General features: G+C 41.6%; 1 protein-coding gene across 2 annotated transcripts in view; it reads left to right on the top strand.

Annotated features, from left to right (window-relative positions):
- The window catches only part of AOAH (acyloxyacyl hydrolase), a 170047-nt gene that overhangs the window by 76484 nt on the left and 73628 nt on the right, over positions 1–19935 (top strand). For both annotated transcript variants that reach the window (XM_049641702.1, XM_049641703.1), the window contains exon 12: positions 1625–1719. In XM_049641702.1, the coding sequence (XP_049497659.1) occupies positions 1625–1719 (95 nt within the window). The remainder of the gene's footprint in view (positions 1–1624; positions 1720–19935) is intronic.

The following is a 19935-nucleotide window of genomic DNA, read 5'->3' as shown; positions in this document are numbered from 1 at the left end:
CCAGAAAGGGCTGTAGGAGAGTACAAGGTAACTGAAGTCTAGCGCTTCTGCAAATAAGAAAACAAATAGAGGTGATCATTTCTCATATTCTTCATGTCCTTCTCAATAGACTACAAGGTCAGACATCCAGGCTTATACTGACTGAGTCCCTGTGTCAACTGGGCTAAAGATTTGTTTCTGGGTGACTTGAGGGAGACCTCCAAGTTACAGCCATTGAGAGTTCCCAAAAATAGCTGAGCAAAAGCTCTGCATTCTAAAGCCCAAATTCCCCAGACATCTGAGCTACCAGTACTGTTAGGAGAAACCTATAATCACCGACACACTACTGAAAATATGCTCCTGGTGATACCTAAAGTATCTCAAACAATACCCTCTGGTAGCACCACTTTTTATGTTTATGCAATGCTTTTCCGTAAAACTTAAAAGGATTTCAATCATTTGTTCATTCACTCATTCATTCATTCATTCATTCATTCATTCATCCAACATATATTTCCTGAATACCTATTCCTATTCTGCACCAAGGCTATACTATACTTGGCTCTGAGTTTTCCTGGGCAAACGTGATACAGTCCTTGGCCTCAATCAACTTAGTCTAATTGTCTTTAAAATCTCAGAGGGGTAGAAAGGGAATAGAAAATGTAAAGATTCAGTGCATAGTTTGCAGTTTAGAAATGTTTATTGGATGAATAAACAATGAATGAACAAATGACAAATAAATAAACTCAGATCTAAGCGAAAGATCTTCATGTGAGGCTTTGGGATCACTGTGGGAAGCCTCTTGGACACCCCACATCCCAAGCCCTCCTGGATGTCCTGGACCTTCTCAGTCCAGGTGCTCAGTCACTCAGCATTCAGTCCGAGAGCTAATTGTCACCAAAGCCCAAGATAAGGAGCCACTGAAATGAGGCTAGACAATCCTCCAGCATGATTTGGGGGATTTGGAGCTGGGGGAGAGAGGCGTCCCTGACTCTGGGAGGCATCAGTTGATTCTTTCAGCATCTTAAGGGATTTAAAAGAGTACATGCATCACCCACAAGTAAATGGATTGTGTAGATGGGCCTCAGAAGCAGATTAAGTGATTCCTAACCTCCAAATAGGCCTGCGCAGGTACCTTTTTATGTTCATCTCCCATGAATCAGCCAGGATTGTCCATCCAGTGCTGTTGTGTACATGGATTAAGGGCTTTAAAAGACCATAACATTTTTGAAGAATCAAAATTGCTCCATGATAAGAGGAATTCTTCAAATGAATTATAACAGAATTCAAGAGAGCAATTTCCAAAACTAAAATTTAGGGTGTATTTCTGAGTTCAGATAAAGTTTTGATTTATTTATTCATCCATCCTTCACTCGTGATGTTGCACAGCAGTTTGTTTTATGCTGAGCTAGGAAACACACCTGCATCTGTACAGCTTAGCTAGCAGTTCTGATGGCCTAGAAATCTCATTCAGCTCCAAAATGTGATCTCTCTCACTCCCCAACACTTGAAAAGCGGCAATGCATCACTGTTATGATGCTCTGTGCATGAAATACACACCAGGGTATCTAGTCTCCTAACCACCCAGTCTGGAGGCTCAAACTACTCGAGTGCATAAATAATGCAAATAAATTGTCCCACCCAGGTTCACAGCCCAGGGGAATCATTTTGCTAGGAGACTCAGCAGGGGCTCATTTCCACATCTCTCCCGAATGGATCACAGCTTCACAGATGTCTTTGGTAAGTAATTTTGGCAGTAATCATCCCGGATGTGCTGGCCTTTGTGTTTGCTCCCCCTTGCTTTCTGTAAATGGGATGCCAACTCCAAACAGGTGCAAATTTCCCTCCTCAGCAAAATCTGCTATAAAAGGCACATCCACAGCCATTTCAGCTCAGTTCATTTCAAACAATGTGATAAGAAATGTGAGGGCATTGTCACCACAGGTTCATAACAAGAACTATCCTGTCCATTAGAGAAGGGGGATGATGCCCTGCCAGGTGGAAAGGAAACTTCGGCACAATGGGGAAGCCCTTGTCATATGGCCATCTCTGGGTATGGTTCCCTTTTTCCTCTCCTGGAACCCTGAAACTCTGATTCAGAGAAATTAAATTACAGGAATTATAAATTCTTTCTTGACCTCTTCTTCTCAGAAGAAGCCCTCCCTTTGTAAAGATGAGCAGACAGGGAAACATCTGGACATATAAAAAAAATGCTCGTGATCTCAAAAGAAGAGTGCTCTTTTGAAAAAAAGCTTGCTATAGGAGAGAGAGTGACATTTTGTAAAATATTAAATTCAGATTCTCAACAATAGTCAAGAGAAGATTGTACACATGAAAAAGGAGCAATTTGAGATCAGGAAAGACTACTTTTGGGAGAAAGAACAGTAATTACCTGATGTGAGAATCCAGTGGTAACACTGACTAGCAAGTTGGACAATGCAAAAAGTAAGATAGGCAAACCAGCCCACCGGCTGGGCAAATTCTGGAACTCAGAAAAGAGGCATGCAGGATGGGTTCTGGAGATCGAATAGGAACCCCCAAAAAGAGAACACATCAGTCAGAGAGGAAGTGGTGACAAAATAAATAATAAAAGATAACTTTCCTGAGTTGAGAGAATCCTTGTCTTCAATCCCAAACCTGCACTGAGCACCAGGCCAAAGTATCAAATAGACCATCTCTTTACCATGTCTTGTTTTTTCTTTTTTAATTCCAAATATAAAGAAACATCTTGCGATCATTCTGCCCCAAAACAACAACAAACAGGGTATACAGTAGGAGGAAAAAATCCTTTTGGCATCAGACTTACCTCTCAATTCTAAGCTTCAGAAAATAGTGGAGTGGTTTCTATGATGTTTTGAGGATTGTGTGTGAAAAAGGCCCTAACTGCCAAGATATTGTTTGTTCTTACATGAGGGCCACAGAAATTTATTCTCAGTTTTTCAAAGATTCAGAAAACAACAGACATATGCCCTTCTGAAAAAACAAATTATTTTAAGAAGTATTCCAGATTACCATTCCAGATATTACTAGATTTCATTATATAACATTTTCAAATGTATGCAATGTCAAAAAATCCATAAAATTAAAAGACAAATGAAAAACTAAGACAAATTTATAAAATATAAGGCAACATTTAAATCCCCTAATAGCAAACAGTTCCTGCATGGAAATAATAAATTTTATTTTTTAATAATCAAGAACATAACCACTAAATAGAAAAATAGTTTCAATGGAGTATTACTTGGCCATCAAAAAGAATGAAATCTTGCCATTTACAAGTACGTGGATGGAACTAGAGGGTATTATGCTAAGTGAAATTAGTCAGAGAAAGACAAATATTATTTGACTTCACTCATATGAGGACTTTAAGATACAGAACAGATGAACATAAGGGAAGGGAAGCAAAAATAAAAACAGGGAGGGGGACAAAACATAAGAGACTCTTAAATGTGGAGAACAAACAGAGGGTTGCTGGAGGGCTTATGGGAGGAGGGATGGGCTAAATGGGTAAGGGGCATTAAGAAATCTACTGAAATCATTTTTGCACTATATGCTAACTAACTTGGATATAAATAAATAAATAAATAAATAAATAAATAAATAAATAAACATCCATGCAAAAGAAAAGAAAAATAGTTTCATCTTTAAGAATAACAAAAGAAAGACAAATTAAAACAGCAATGGAATATCATTTATCATCTGTTAAACAGATAAAGATTAAAAAATGATAAAGGACTAGTTTCACCAAAAATATAGTGAAATGGAGATGTTCATTCACCAACAGTGTTTATGTTGCTAGAACTTCTCTGAAAGGCAATTTGATAATACATATAAAGTGATATTAAAACATTTGTGATTTGGACCATTAATTCTATATTTGGAAATTTACCTCTAAAAATGATCATTCGCCAAAGAATCTATATACATGTATTCATCAAAGAATTACTTTTAAGAGCAAACATGAGAAAAAAAATTTTAGAAATAAAAAATAAAAAAACAGAAAATAATTAGAAGGTTGTAGATTGGTATGTTAACACTGGTATCTTTGGATCGTAGAACACTGGGTAACTTTTTTTCTTATTTTTCTTCAGTGGATTTGTACTTTGTATGTACCAAATATTGTAATCCAAGATTTGGGGGATTGTTGTGTTTTGTTTTGAGCAAATAGCTAAAGAACACCAAAGTACTGCTTTATTAATACTTGTAAAAGCCCTCTGAGGTAGGTATTGTTAGAACGTAACTTCACTGTACAGATACTCAGAGAGGTTGAGTAGACTGCCTAAGGCCACACAGCCAACAGGTGGAAGAATCACTTCCTGTCATTGTCATCTTGAACAAACCACGTAACCAGAAACTCTATAAATGATGGTAGGAACAATCTCAGGCAAGGCCATACGGCTTCAGTGATCTGAGGGCTGTGCAAACGCTTTGGAGATCTGTGTTAGATTCAACCCAAATAAAAAGGAGATTGACGTGCACTCATGTAGGGCAATGGTGGCAGCTAAGCAAACTGGTCCATGTTTTGGTGCTTGTCCTCCTTACCCCACACCCAGGCCTCTGGAGGCTGAGGTGAACGGTGCCTCTCACCTTGGGTTTCTCCTGGAAAGAACGGCCTCTCACAAACTCTCACCAGAACTGGCAGCTCGTTCTGCAGTGTGCTAAATTTCTGGGGAAGAGAAAGACCCACTGAGAAGCCACTTTAAAAGAAATCACTCTCAAAAGCCCAGCAGCTGGCCCCATCCTGGAGTTCTGACAATTGGGATTTGAATTGTAACATTTTTTAATCTGGGATTTGCGACAACAAACTGATTTGAAATCCTGCAACTTGGCATTTGTTGGTTGGGGTTCAGGTTATAGGTATGCCCTGCTTTCTGAAAGTTTGTTTTATGCCTCTTTGCCTTTACAGAAGACCTATATTAGTCCCCTTTTCTTGCCAAGCAAAAGAAATCTAAAGAATATTTTCACTTTCACGAAAAAAGCTGTTACCATACTAACGTAGGTCTTTGAGAAAAGCAATGTGGCCTAACTTGAGCTTTGGGAACACTCCGCTTTTGGATAGCCAGGGAAACCTGTAGTTCCCACCCCATCCCCTGTCACGTTTTGGCAATAAATAAGTAGTGTTGAGAAACGACCATGAGAATGACAATAACATAGAGCTGATGTGGAACACAGATCGGGCATAATAGTAATTGGGATTCATGAATCTCACCAATATGTTGATAATGCGTTGAAGCTAGGGACAACACTACAGTTCTAGTGTCATTTTGTCACCTTGTCGTCAAGCCTCTGATGTCCTAGTGTTCTTAGAAGTTCTCCCTAGGTTAACATTCTTCTTCAAGCTAAAATTTAGCACAGTCATTCCAAGCCTGGGCCACTTCTGTGGAATGCCTTTTATATGATGGAAGATGTGACAAGAATAAAAGAGAGATTTTGCTTAGAAAGTTAGCATTAAAAATGAAGATTTATCAAAATATTATTTCTCAAAATAATACTGTACAAACCACCCCAAGTCTCAATGTCTTCCAACAATCCACATTTCTTCTCACTCGCACATCTGTGGGTTGTCTAGAGTCAGCTGTCCTAACTTAGACTCTGTTGGTCTTGGCTCCAAGCTAAAGATTGGGTCTAGGTCTGTTCCACGTGTCTCTCATTTTTCCTGGTTTTTCCTAGAATCTATCCAGAACATATTCTTTTCATGGTAGTGGCAGAAATGCAAGAGGGCAAGGCCCCCTATGCAAATACATTTGCTGCATCATGTCCACCATCAATGTATTGGTCAAAGCAAGTCACACGGCCATGCCCAAGATAATGGGGAAAGAAGTATATCTTCCCAAAGAGAGAGACAAAAGAAAGTAAATATTTGTAGTATTGATTTTGTCTAATTATAAATGTTAAACATTCAATGGAGAAAAATAAGCAAATATAGAAATTATTAAGAAATCATTAAAATTCTCCTTAATTCTACCACCCAGAGAGAACCATTTTAACACTTTGGAGTATCAGATTGGTTTTTAAAAGTATTCTTTTAATATTATTCTTATTGGGGTAAAAAAAGAAGATTTAAAATCAATATTAGAACCAATTTTGAGAGGTTAAAAAAAAAAACATCCCCACCATCTTAAATTTAGAAGTATTTTTCCTCTCCTTCCCAGAACTCCACCCTCACTACACACACACACACACACACACACGTTATGTAGTCACAAGAGTAGCAAGTATGCAATTGGCCATTCTTCTTTCTTTCAATTAGCACTAATTATAATCATTTTCCTACATTTCTACTTAGTCTTTACATTCATTATATTTGTCAGGGTTCTATAGTATCCTTTTCAGTATACAAGCCATAATCTACTGAACCATCTGTTCATGACTGGATATTGAGCTGATTCATTTCTGGGCTACTATGGATCACACTTCTTTTAAAAAAAAAAAAACTTCTCATTTTTATTTATTTTAAAAAAAATTTTTTTTAACATTTATTCATTTTAGAGAGAGAGAGAAGGAGAGACAGAGTGTGAGTGGGGAGAGGGGCAGAGAGGGAGGGAGACACAGAATTAGAAGCAGGCTCCAGGCTCTGAGCTGTCAGCACAGAGCCCAATGCGGGGCTCAAACCTACGAACTGCAAGATCATGACCTGAGCTAAAGTCAGATGTTCAACCAACTGAGCCACTCACGCACCCCCCAAAAAACTTCTCATTTTTAAAACCTATTATCTATACAACCTCCTCATTTGCACAGGGAGTCAGAGTATGCATGAGTACTGTGCCTAGCAGACATCCATGAGGTATGTTGAGTTCTGATGTCTTGTGTTTTGATTGTTTGGCTTTTGGATTTTTTTTTAATTAATTTATTTATTTTGAGGTGGGGGGGCAGAGAAAGACAGGGAGAGAGAGAGAACTCCAAGTACCCTCTGCACTGATAGTGACGCTGGCCTTGATTTCACGAACTATAAGACCATGACCTGAGTCAAAATCAAGAGTCGGATACTTAACCGACTGAGTCACCCAGGCACCCTGATTATTTGGCTTTTAATGCTTGTGGCAAGTAAACAAAATGTCACCAAATACTAACCTGGGACCTGCTGCGTGCCAAGCCGTGTGATAGGGGCTAATGACACAGAGGTGAAGAAGATGGAAAGAACCAGGTCTTCAGAGGGCTTCAGGCCTTGGGGGGAAATGCAGACCAGCAAATTCCAGAGCTGCTGTGATGCATACACACTCCCCACACCCAAGGAAAGAAGGAATTCAGGCAGTTTGGTCCTAGCAGTGAGGAGTGTGCTAGCAGCAGAAAGAGCACATGCAAAGGCTCACAAGTAAGAGGGTTCAGCATTCTGGGAAGTTTAGTGTGGCTGAACTAGATGGTAAGTGGGAGCAAGGTGGAGAAGGTACGAGAAGAGTCTAGGAAGGTGCATAAGAGCCAGATCTCAAAGGCCCTTGAAGCCACATTAAGGAATTCAGAGTTTATCCTGAAGGCAATAGGAAGCCACCAAAGGGTTTTTAACTGAGAAATAGTAGCAGTCTTATTTGAATTTTAGAAAAATCACTCCGATTTCAATAGCAGGATGGATTGGATTGGGAGGAAAACAGGAAAGGAGACCAGCTAGTCGTTCATCTTCTAGTGAAAGTGTCCTAAGCTACAAGAGTACAATGGGGAAGAAAAGAAAAGGACAAATGCAGAAGTTATCTGGAATTAACAGTAGACATGTATTTTTCTCATACCCTTCCCACCCTGTGGACTTTACAGCCAGCTCCTGAAGAGACCACCCTCCAGAGCCAGTGTCCCACCTGGCTGGGCTTTACTCAGGGCTGTTCAGGCATCCCTGCATCTGGAAAGACTGCCTCACTGACTTCACCCCTCTAATGCAGATCTTCCCTAGAGTGTCAAAGCCAGCTTTTGAAGACTCTTCTGGAAGAGTCTGTCCCCCTAAGAAATTTCTGGTGCCTCTGGTTCTTCTGCACCATACCCCCAACCCCTAATGGTTATGGTGAACTTGTAATTTGTTGTCCAAACCTGAGAGAAGAGGGATCATGACTGATAATTATATGAGGACAATGGGCATTGACCTAGATTGGTCCAGACAAATTGGGATGTATGGCCACCCAACTGATAGCATGAGAGCCATGTATGAAACTGACACCTTGAGTCAAGAGCAAGTGCCCAGAGGGGCATTTCCAGCCCCTAAGTTATCTCTATTTAAAGTAATTTTGGACCTTGAATCAGATCTGAGTTCGAGTCCTAGCTTAGCCACTTATCCTTTCTGAAATTAATTTCCTCATCTAAAAAATATAAATAATGATGACTATCTCATCAGAAATTTGGGATAGTTTTATAATAGGATATTACAAATTGGGGTATTTATTTCTACCTAAGTTTCAACTGAGGCCCCAACTATTCCCACTTTCCACAGGACATACAAAAGAAGGGAGTGAAAATCATTTCTGCAACCTATAGCTTAAGGCCCAACCTCGGAGGTCTATGAGTTGAGGCAGGGAATGGCTGGAGTCAGCATGGCAGTGGAGCTCAGCTCTCCCCTTGGGGGAAGGGTGAACATGTTTTCCCCTCAGTGTAGGTGACCACTAGCAGACTCAGATAGCTGTCTCCAGAGACTGGGGTCACAAGGGCTGGTGTCTGACACTCTCGTGAATAGTGTAAGCATGGTGACTGAGGCAACAAGAAAGAAAGAGTGTGTGTCCCGGGGCAAGTATGTGACCCCAGGAAGGGAGAGCCAGCCTGGATCATTAAAAATCCTGGAGAAGATCGCCTGCTGATGACTTCACTGTGGAGGGTAACCTCCAGATGACCAGGGCCTGGAGCATGAAACCTAAAAGACTAGATGGGGTTAGGAGAATGCACTAGCTGCCTGTGAGGTTAGTCCCATGTTCCCAGCAGGGCCTCTCAGAGACCTCCTTATAGGGAGCCAGCTTTGGACATCTGCCCAGCCAGAAGAATCATATCTGATTGTACCTCTTCTCCCTCCGCCCACCACCCTCTGCGGTCAGAAGGTTCAGCCATGAATTATTCATTAATTCATTTGACAATAACAATAAGAAATACATCAATATAAATGGCATATTTTTATGACATAACTTTATTTTCCAAAACAAACAACAAAATAAGTTAGAAGAGTAGTTTTCTTTCCCACTTTTGTGAATCTCTTTGGTATCTGCCTATAGATAGCTGGATCCCTATATCTGCTTCCCTCTTCAATCTGTTTTAATATATATGGATGTAGCCTCTTGAAAACTACCCTGTACCCTCATGAGTGAAATAAAAGTGAAAGTGAGAAAGGCAAATCAAGTCTCAGTATTATGATGAAAATAGTGTGCTCATGAACTCCTGGTGAGGGTCTCAAAGGTCCCCAGTGATCCCCCAGACCGTATTTTGAGAACCATTGTCACAGTTTTCCTACTGCTTCTAATGTCCAAATTTTGAGGATTTACAAAAGAAAGAAGTGGTTGTGGAGTACCGCAGTGGCTTTCCAAATTCTTTACATCTATAAATGCCAGGAAAGAGGTACTCTAAGATAAAATGTTTTAGGGTAAAATGGGACTCCTTCAGCATAGTGTGGACTAGCCTCTCAACCCAAGATTTCCAGAGCATATTAGAATGTGTGAGATTCCCCAAGAGAGTGTCCACTGAGAATGCACCCTCTGCCCGTGGGTCTAACTATTTGAGAGTCTTTTAGTAATGTCACCACAAAGGAAGAGAGCCCCCAAACTTTTGGCTAATTCAGCAGATGGAGCCTTGGGTTTCTAGTCAGGGTCAGAGTCAACATTTAGCAGGGACCAATCAGGAAAATAAAAGCATTCCAACCGAAGGGATTTAATACAGGAGACTGGCTACACTGGAGTTGCATTTCATACACACAACTGATTACATAGGTATTAGAACTCAAAGGCAGTTTCTGAAGAGATTAATCATTGCTGACACCAAGGATAGGGAACAAAAAGGAAGATGGGATTTTACCAGAAGCTAGAGGAAGGCATGTGACTGATGCTTGAATCTCAAGGTTCCTCGGGTAAGGAACTGTGGCATACACCCAGCTGTGTGGCCTCACTCAGGGTTCGACAGTGGGAATAGGTACCATCAACCAAAACCCTTCAGGACCCCACGTTTTTGGTGCCCTGGCTTTCTCTCCTGTGCCAAGGAATACATCATATCATCTGGAAAGAGAGGGAAGTGCTGTAGAAACCCAATTACTCATTGTTTCATAATTCTGCCCTTTATGAGACTTCAACATTTCTTGGCCTTTGCTTCCCTAAAAGCAGAAAACACTGCTGCAAATACATCACCCCATCCCAACTGTGCCTATGGAAAGGAATCCACAGTGGTGGGTATCTTTCCTGCCACAGCCTCCTCTTCTCCGCCCTTCTTGCCATCCTCTAGTTAAGCAGTGTGGCACCCGAGAGGCCTGTTTACAGCTAATTAGATTAGGAGTGTGTTCATCTGGAAAGATATTTGTAGTTCAATAAAGAGAGTGTGAAGAATCACCCTACTGGTTCTGCAGAAACAAAGGTTCTGAGCCTCATTCGGCTGAGGGCAGAAAGCTGGTTTTTCCCCTCCTCCCTTCTTAAACAACCCTAGCTTCTCTCTGAGGTCTCCTAGTAGTCAGATCCAGAATAAGCTTCCCGTGCCACAGGAAAGATCTCAACTTAGAAAGATTGCAAAGAAAAACGAGTGGATTTGAAAACACTTTCGTGCTTTTTTTTTTTCCTTCAAAGGAAAAACATTCACTGCTTGAGATGTTTTGTTGAGAACGGAAGGGAGGCAGAGAGATCATCAAGGCCAGCATTAGATGCTGCCCTCCTGCCTCTTCCCCATCTGTTCGAAAATTATTTCCAAAATATTAAATGCTGCATTTCACTGAACCAGAATTGCATGACGGGTTGGGGCTGGGGGAAAGAGGAGGGAGAAGAGATTCTGAAATACAATTTCCCAAATGTTTATGTTGCTAGCGAAGGCTGTTGCCTGTACTATTATAAAATCTTAGCACGACCCCCGGCAGGCTGTTGTCTGTAGGGTAAGTAGGCGCAGATTGAATTTCGTGCTGTGTCAAGGACAAAATGAATCCTTAATCTGGCTGCAGAAAATGCATATTCACCCAAGAGCAAAGCGGCTCCAGTCTTTCAAGCCCACATGTGCTTCATTGGACTCTTTGAGATGAGTGTGTAGATCAAGTTTGGTTGACCTTTATTAGCCCACAGACCGCACAGGCAAGTATCAAAGCTCTCACCCTGACTCTCCCTAACCTGCCCTGCTTCCTGCTCTCTGGATTTAACAGTGAGCCCAAAGCTTCTATTAAGCATAAAGGCTGATTTTCATGGTGCACATAAAATATGGAAATTCTACCTCGGCTAGATTCATGTCAACTCCAGAAATACTTAAGAATTAGAGTACTTTATTATTATTATTTTTTCAAGATGAGGAAAGACTGTAGTTCAGTAAAATTGGACAAAATTATATTTTCTGCCCCTTAGACACCTTGCCGGCTAGTAGATTAAAGATGCTAAACAGTGAGAAGAGAAGTCTCAATTCTAGTTACTCCTCATTTATTCTGCCCAAAAAAGAGAGTTGTATTCACCATGGTGAATCCTTTTCTCCAGCAGCTATCAGGCCACAAGAGACAGAGTGTTCTATTCCCATTCTCTGTTCACGTGCACAGGCCAGACGGGCTCTTGCCTTGAGGCCGGATCAATGTAATGCCCTTTTCTTCCCACTCAAGGTGAGCGTTTGGGGCTCTTATCTGCCAGCAAAGTAGGATGCTGTTGCAGGCTCATTCTTCTGAAAACATTTGTGATCTTAGCCCTCACTGCCTTCTGCAAGAATTAAAAAGACAAACACCCGGTGTTATGAAAAACTATAAGAGGAAATTATTTTAAGCACCGTACTTCTGAAAGGCATTTATAATTACTCAGCCCATATGCCTGCTCTCCCAGCACATTAGATGGAGATTTGCTCAGAGAGAGGCAGCATGAGTCGGTAAACACCTGTGTGATCCAGCGCGCTACGAAGACTAGATGTAATTTCTTGCTCCCTAGTTAATTATATTTACCACTTAGCTTTGCTCTCCCTCAAGTTCCTCAACCATAAACTGGGTCTCAGGAAACTGACTCATCATAGGAAAAACATTTAGAGTCTTGAATCAGTTAGGATGTGGAAAGAGGAAAACCCTGGCATTTAGAAATAATTTTGGATGACTGGAATTGATTGCTACACTCCAGTCATTCATTAGTTCATTCAGCTAATTCCCTCCATGCCATTCCTTGGGGTAAAAAGAATGGAGATCACCCAGCCTAGCCCTTGCCAAATGCCTGGCTTCTGAGTGATTTCCTAGGGATTTTCTATTCAAGGCAATGGCTCACAGATTGGTCAGATTGGCTAAGCCATAATTCCTAGAAGAAAACCAAGGGGAGCATTCTGAAAGAGAAGGTCCAAAGATTCCAGGAAGAGAAATTGAGGATAGCAACACTGAGCCAATAATTTAAAGACTGATTGATAAAGACCCCGAGAAAAAATAGATCGATAAGGATCAAAAAGGTCATGTTTGCATGTTGGTAACATATTTGAGAGCCAGAAAGAATAGCAGGTGGGTCAGCCCTTCTTAAAAGACTAGTAATTAATCAAGCAGGGTATAGGTTCAGCTGCTGTAACAAAGAATCGCCAAATTAAGTGACTTAAGATGAAAATGTGGTCTTCTTTCATATAATAATCCAGAGGGAAGCACTCCAGGGCTGGCAGGATAGTTCGGCCATCCTCAACATGCAGCTTCCACCTCTGGGTTCACGGTGGCTGCTCCTGCTTTGTTCACCTCCCTCCTGTAGGAAGGAAAAAGGACCAAGTGAGGACACACACATCCTCTGGAAGTATTTGACACAGAGGTGGCATGTGTTACTCTCTTACACACCTCATTGTCCAGAACCCAGTCACATGCTCACACTAGGCTGTAACCGAGGCTGGGAAGTACAGCCATGTGCCCAGCTAACACTGTGGGAGTTCTATTATTAAAGGCACAGAAAATAGATAAGGGTGAACAACTCAGGCCATAGACATGAAAAGCCGTCTCTAACCTCAAGGAGCTTAAAGTCTAGTTGGAAAGATAGATTAACTCACAATTATAATAATTACATTAAGCAAATATTACCATATGTTTACCAAATGCCAGGCATTGTACTTAGTATTATCTCATTTAATACTGAAATGAGGGACCCCTGGGCAGCTTAGTCAGATAAGTGTCTGACTTTTGATGTCAGCTCAGGTTATGATTCCAGGGTTGTGGGATCAAGCCCTACATCAGCATGGAGGCTGCTTAAGATTCTCTCTCTCTGTCTCTCTCTCTCTCTCTTGCCCCCCATCACCCCACTCCCATGCTGGCACTCTGTCTCTCTCTCTCTAAAAAAAAAAAAAAAGCACTGAAATGACCCCATTATTATGTGTGTTTTATAGATGAAGAAATGAAGACTTAGGATAACTAACTTACCCAAGATAATGCAGTTAAACATGGAGCCCAGACACAAACTGAATACATTGGAGCCTAGAGCAGAAGTCAGCAAACTATGACCCTTGAACCTAATGTGGTCCCTCCCTTTTTTTGGTAAATAAAGTTTCAATGAAACACAGCATGCACATTCATTTACATATTGTCAGTGGCTGCTTTTCCACTACAATGGCAGAACTGAGTAGTCACAACAGAGACCAAAGCCCCTTTATACTAAAAAGTTGGCCTACTCCACCCTAGTGCTGGCATGTTAGGTGTAATTAGCTAAGCATGCACAGGGTGTGATGAGAGTGAGAAGAGCACCTCACAAAGGAAGGAGGGCCAAAGAAGTCAGGATTTAGCTAATGCTTGACCAATGAGTAGCAATTGATAAGTAAAGACCGCAGAGTAGGAAGAAGAGCTTGTGACAGGCCTGAAGGTCTGAGTGGCCCACAGGTAGTTGAGTGGGATGTGAGAAGAAGTTGGGGCAGTGGGTGGTGCCATGTGGAGGATGACTTTGAACAGCTACTGTAGCCCAAAGAGCAGTGTTTCCCAAACCGGGCCAGTCACTGCAGCCATTTAGGGCACTTATTAAAAATAAATTCTAAGACCCCACCACAAATCTACCCAAACAGGATCCATATCTTAACAAAGCTCCCCAACAAGATTCTAGAATAGACTGCTGAAGATGGTAGGGGGAGTGTGAGAAGGCAGGGACCCTGGCCAGAGGCTGTGGCAGTAACCCAGGACCATCACATGTGCAAGTTGGAAGGATAGAATCAGCGAGGTTTTGTGATAGCTTCTTGGTATAAGGTGGAAGAGGGGAGAGGAAGAAAATGAGATCATTTTTGATGAGCTAGATAGTGGGGAGTGACAGCCCAGTTCTGGCCTGGTCATTAGGTGCCCCCGTGATGGCTTCCCCTGTAGCTTGGCTGTGGACTTTGGGCTTCTAGAGTCTAATGTTTGGCGTTACCTCTCAAAAAATGAAAACTACCCCACCCCAGACAAACAGCAGCTTGAATGCTTCAAAAAAATGACCAAACCTTTACAAATGAAGGTATCTGAAGAGTGAAATTTTATGATATGTGTGCCTTGTTGCCTGTTCCTGGCCCTTAGAATAGTTATTTTTTGTTTGTGAAAAAATGTGTTCCACTGGCTCCATGAAAGAAAAGGTTGTGATTTTTTTCTGCATAGAAGCAGGACACTTTAAACTCTTGTTTTCTCAGTTTTATGAATTTGGATACAGTTCTTCAACCACTCTAGAAATAATGATGGAAGGACTTGAATTTTGTGGAAGAAATCCAACTGCACAATGCATTTTCATTTGGTATGGGGCGATTAGATAAATGCATCCCTCAACTCATTCATCGAATAAATAAATGATGGGGTTAGACCTTAAATAATAAATAAAAGAAAAGGGGAATGAAAGAGACTAAGAGGAGCTGACAAGGTGAAAAAATAGATTAATAAAAAGAGCTATATTCTGGCAAAATGATGAAAGATTGTTGCTTGCCATTCTGTCCTCTTTATGTCTACTGGTCACATTTTGCTAGAAATCTTTATTTGACTTTCTTCACTGCCCCATAAGGCTTTGGACTGGCGTAGGGTCAAAGATGAAATGCTATACGTTTTTTACCTGAAAACTACTTATTTAGCTCTTGCTAAAGTTTAAATGTGCCTTCAATAGGTATCATCCCAGGAGCTGAACAGTTGTTACTGGTCATAACAATAGATAGAGCAATAGAGAACTGGCATATATGCTCCTTGGGTTTGTTACAGGCAGAGTTTGTTGGTCTTCCTTGTATGTAATAGGATGGATTCAGCTGTGGAATTTTGTATATGGTATTGCCAGTGCTTAAACTCTTTCCCCTGCCCCTTTTTGTCTGGCTCCCTCTCAGTAACCTCACAGGATTCACATGGGATGACATTTCTTACAAGATTCCTTTTCAAACCCCCACATATGAGACAGGTGTCCTTTCTATCACTCTGGACTTCCCTATCACTACCACTAAGAGCTAACTTTCATTGAACACTTACAATTCTAAATGGATTGTCTTTTCAGACCACCCGATGAGATAGGTGCTGTTATTAGGCCATCATATAGACAAAGAAACTGAGATACAGAAGAGGTAAAGAAAGTCTTCAAGGTACCCAGCTGGGAAATGTTTATTTTCTAGACTGTGAGCTCCACAAAGGAGGAACTTACTACTGCTTGGTACAGTGGTAAACAGAGTGCCTAGCACAGGATGGCATTTGATGTGTTTCTCTCTCTCTCTCCCTGTCTCTCTCTCTCTCTCTCTCTCTCTCTCTCTCTCTCTCTCTCTCTCTGTATGTTTAATGAATTATAGGGCCACCAGGACATCAATAGGAGACTCATTTCACTGTGTACAGGATTCTAAGGTTTATGAATCAAACTCAGAGTTTAATTACATTCTTGAAATTGTCTATATCAAAGTATTAGCTTATGTGAATGATGCTGCCTGACTGAGTAAAGTCTGAGACTGAGAGGCAGAAACCAGAGGAAATATACTTCCCCTGCTCTTCCAGACCTTCATCTGCCAGCTGCACTGGAAGATAAACCTCCAGATTGGTAGTGGTTCTCTGAGTCTGCCTTTCCCCAGCAGATGTGAGGACAGAACAGACCCTGGGAATATGTGAGTGGGGTGTGTATGTATGTGTCTGTGTAGGCTCACATATCATTTCAGTATGTATCCCAAAAATATCCATTCTGTACTCTTCATAAGGTATGCTTGGCTTCCACATAAGAGAAACAGAGAGGAAAAGATAGCAGCCACTCCTGGATTATCTGTAGATTTCTGAACCTTTTACCCAAAGTAGTATCTGAGAGACCATCCTCTCAGTAGACACCCAGGAAGCCTCATTTTCAACAACTAGCCAATCCAGCTTAGCCAAGTTTGTGATTCCATGAGATTTGGCAGCTTAGGGGGAAAGCAAGGACCAGATACAAGGGGTTACTGAAAGCTGAGGTTCTTCTGGCCTGCTCCAAGCCTCTCCCTTCCTAATCCCACCAGCACCTGTGTTCAAATCCGAGCCCCACTGCGTACCAGCTCTGTGACCTTGGCAAGTCACCCAAACTCCCTCTGAGTTCTGTTTGCCACAGTTTTCCTGAGTCCCACGTGGCCCAGTTTCTGCACAGAAAATACAGAGTCCTCTGTGGCCCGGGACCAGTGACAAGAGGTGCCACCACAAAATGGGCTTTTTCTAGTATCTCCAAGTAGGTTGAGGCGTGCTCATTTAATATACTGCTGTTCATCTGAGGCTTGGATGCTTGTTCCTTTTCTAAAAGGTAGTATCCAGCATCTGAGACATGGTAGTTGCTCAAACAGTGTTTGCGGAAGGGACCGAGGAAGGAAGGAAGAAGACTAGCCCCTGCCTCACAGAGTTGTTTGATGAAGTTACACAGTGTGTACAAGTTTCCCGTCTCAGTGCCTGGCACATAGGGGGAATTCGTTATTAGTCCTTTCTCTCCTCTGGCCTAAAACGTAGTTACCTGGGAAATGTAGCACATTCAAGCATCATGAAGGAATATACATTCATTTATAGGATTTATTCACATATCAAAGCCTAAAGGAAAGGGACCAGAGCAAGAAAGTTTGTGCGAAGGACAAGGAGGGCCCTTGAAGTTTCATGACTTGGTATTTCTATAAGGAAATGCACTAAGGTAGTGGCGGGAGATAGGAGGGGGGGAGGGTGGATGATGAGACTGAGTCCCAGGCAGTGGCCTGAGAAGGCAGGAGGTCATAGAGCAGGCCTGTGAGATTGAAAGGTGTAGAAATACAACAGATGAACATAGGGGAAGAGAAGGAAAAATAAGAAAAACCAAGAGGGAAGCAAACTGTAAGAGACTCTTAAATACAGAGAACAAACTGGGAGTTGCTGGAGGGGAGGTGGAGGGGGATGGGCTAAGTGGGAGATGGGCATTTAGGAGGGCACTTGTTGAATGAGCACTGGATGTCATCTGTGAGAGATGCATTACTGGGGTCTACTCCTGAAGCCAAGATGACACCGTATGTTAATTAACTTGAATTTAAATAAGTAAATTTAAAATTTTTTCAAAGGAGGGGGAAAAAGGCACAAAGCAGGAGCACAGCCTCATCTAGGCCACCTGCAGGACAGGTGAAATAGTGGCCAACCAAGAGGGCTGGGAGGCTCGTGGTCCCAAAACTAAACAGCGATCTCTGATTCCTAGGCCTTGAGATTCTTGTTCCATTATCAAAAGACCAACCTAAGAGCTATTTTCCTCTTTGAGTAAAACAACAAAACCTGTCTGCTTTGAGAGTTTAGTTCCTGATAAATAAATTTTTAAAAACTTATTTAACTGATGATATTTTTCATATCTTTTTCCAACAGAAGTTAGCTACAGATTCCTCCAAGTGACTTTGTATTATTTGAAAATAAACAACTTAGATCTAACCCAGTTAACAGTACTACAGAAGGGAATACACTGTACAATTTGTCCATGGCACTGTCGGACAGAGAGGGCTCAAATGGAAACAGTGAAATAAAGGCTCCAAGAATATTCCCTTTATCATTGGAAGATTGGCAGAACCAAATGAACTTCTGGTTGATGCCATTATTCTCCGTCACTTCATATGGTTTTAAGAAACCCAAATATAAGTTGCTTATTGAAGTTAGGGCTTAAAATATTCCCAAATCCAAAGTTTTATATTTACTGAATATGCATTAAAAATGAGAACCAGTGGGCTTTCTCAATTCACGGAAATACACACACACACACACACACACACACACACAGAGTAATGTTAAAATATTACACAAAAATGGTATATACATGTCAATTATGACATAAAACATTGTGTATCATTGATAAAATCAGAAGAAAATCTGAAGCAATGAGGCAGTTGGCTTATCACTCATTGAGTTTCTGATGCTCTTTACAAATTTGGGAAATTTTTCTTGGTAAACATTGCCTTTCTACATATGTACATTTAAGGTACATTTAAGACAAGTTTTCTGAGAACATAAATGCTCAAGAGGAATAAGCAGGAGTTGATGAGGGAGATCCTAATTTGCATCTTTCCTGCCTTAAATGCCTGAAATATCTTGGGTACAATGTTGCGTGAATAAGGCTTTTAGTGTTTAATGTGATATGACTTAAACATTCTCTTTTTGCTAGGGTCTATAAAACCTTTGCTATTAATGGCCATTACTTCTCATTTTTATCTACCAAATTTACTAAGGAAGAAAAAGTATGTTGGGGCTTCTATTTGTCTGCTCAAATGTTTTCTATTATCTGCAATAAAATTCATTCCTCTTAAACCTGGGACAATCCACTTGGAGGGGACACTACATAATCCACCCAAACATGATTCTTTACACAGTGTGGGGCTTCTACTTGTCAGGCTGCTCCCCTCACTGTCCTTTGACCCTCCCAACATTCCTGTTAAAGAGAGTAATATTCTACAGCCATCGGAGATACCAAAACTGACACAAAGGTAAAGCCCCTGGTTTTGCACAGCCAAGAATGGTAAAACTTCACCATAACACCATAAATGAAGTCTGAAACATTTAACCAGGAAAGCACAAATGCGTGTTATTTCAAGGTTAATTGAGTGACCAGGACAAACCTATGCAGCTGACCTTCCTGGGCTTTCCAGGACTTCGGCTGTGAGATACAAAGCCACCCTGGTCCCCGCTGTGATTCAGCATCAGCTGCCATCTGCTCCAGCTTAAATCCTGGTAGGGATGATTCCAGGACTGGTTGGGGCTTTTTTCAAGAGCAGCAAGAAGTCCAGGATTCTCCCAGATATTTGAAATCTGAAGGGATTGATCCAGAGAGACTGAATTGAGAGACCCCACTACCCAAAACAAGGCTGCCAGCCATTTTCTCCTCTGTCCTAACTCTCTCTCAACATCTGCTCCCCCCCCCCACTGGGAAGATAAACACTTTATCACCCACCCCTGACTGAGAATGGGGCTGGATAGACTATGGAACCCATTTCCAATGTGTCATATCCAAACCGTGGAGTTTCACTGTCTTTGTAGAGCCAGACACAGAAGTAGAGCTTCTGCATTTTTAGAGTAAAGCCTTTCCCTACTTGGCTGGCACACTTCAGAACTGCCATCCCCTCCGTTACTGCTCCAGGCTGCAGGGAGCATCAGGCACACCTCCCTGCCAGCAGGGTTCCTGTCTAACTCCCTATGAAAGAGAGAGCAGGCCCATCCCAAATCAGAAGCCTAGTTCTGTGCCCAGTTCCCCAAATCTGGGGTTGTCATGATGCAGAGGACTGAGAAAAAGGAGAGAGAGAGAGAGAGAGAGAGAGGTATCGGGGAGTGTTGTATTGTTCCTTTAACTCTCAATATGCTCTATAGGCTACTGACTCACTTAACACAGCTCACGTATTCTGTCTACATATCACAAGCCACCTGCTTATTCACTATCTCTGCCTAACAAATCTTATGAGTTTCATCCATTCTGTTTACTTTTCTTGTCTTCTCTG

The sequence above is a fragment of the Panthera uncia genome, chromosome A2 (assembly GCF_023721935.1).
Source record: "Panthera uncia isolate 11264 chromosome A2, Puncia_PCG_1.0, whole genome shotgun sequence".
Taxonomy (NCBI): domain Eukaryota; kingdom Metazoa; phylum Chordata; class Mammalia; order Carnivora; family Felidae; genus Panthera; species Panthera uncia.
Note: the sequence above shows the minus strand (reverse complement) of the source record. Positions and strands in the feature narration are given on the sequence as shown.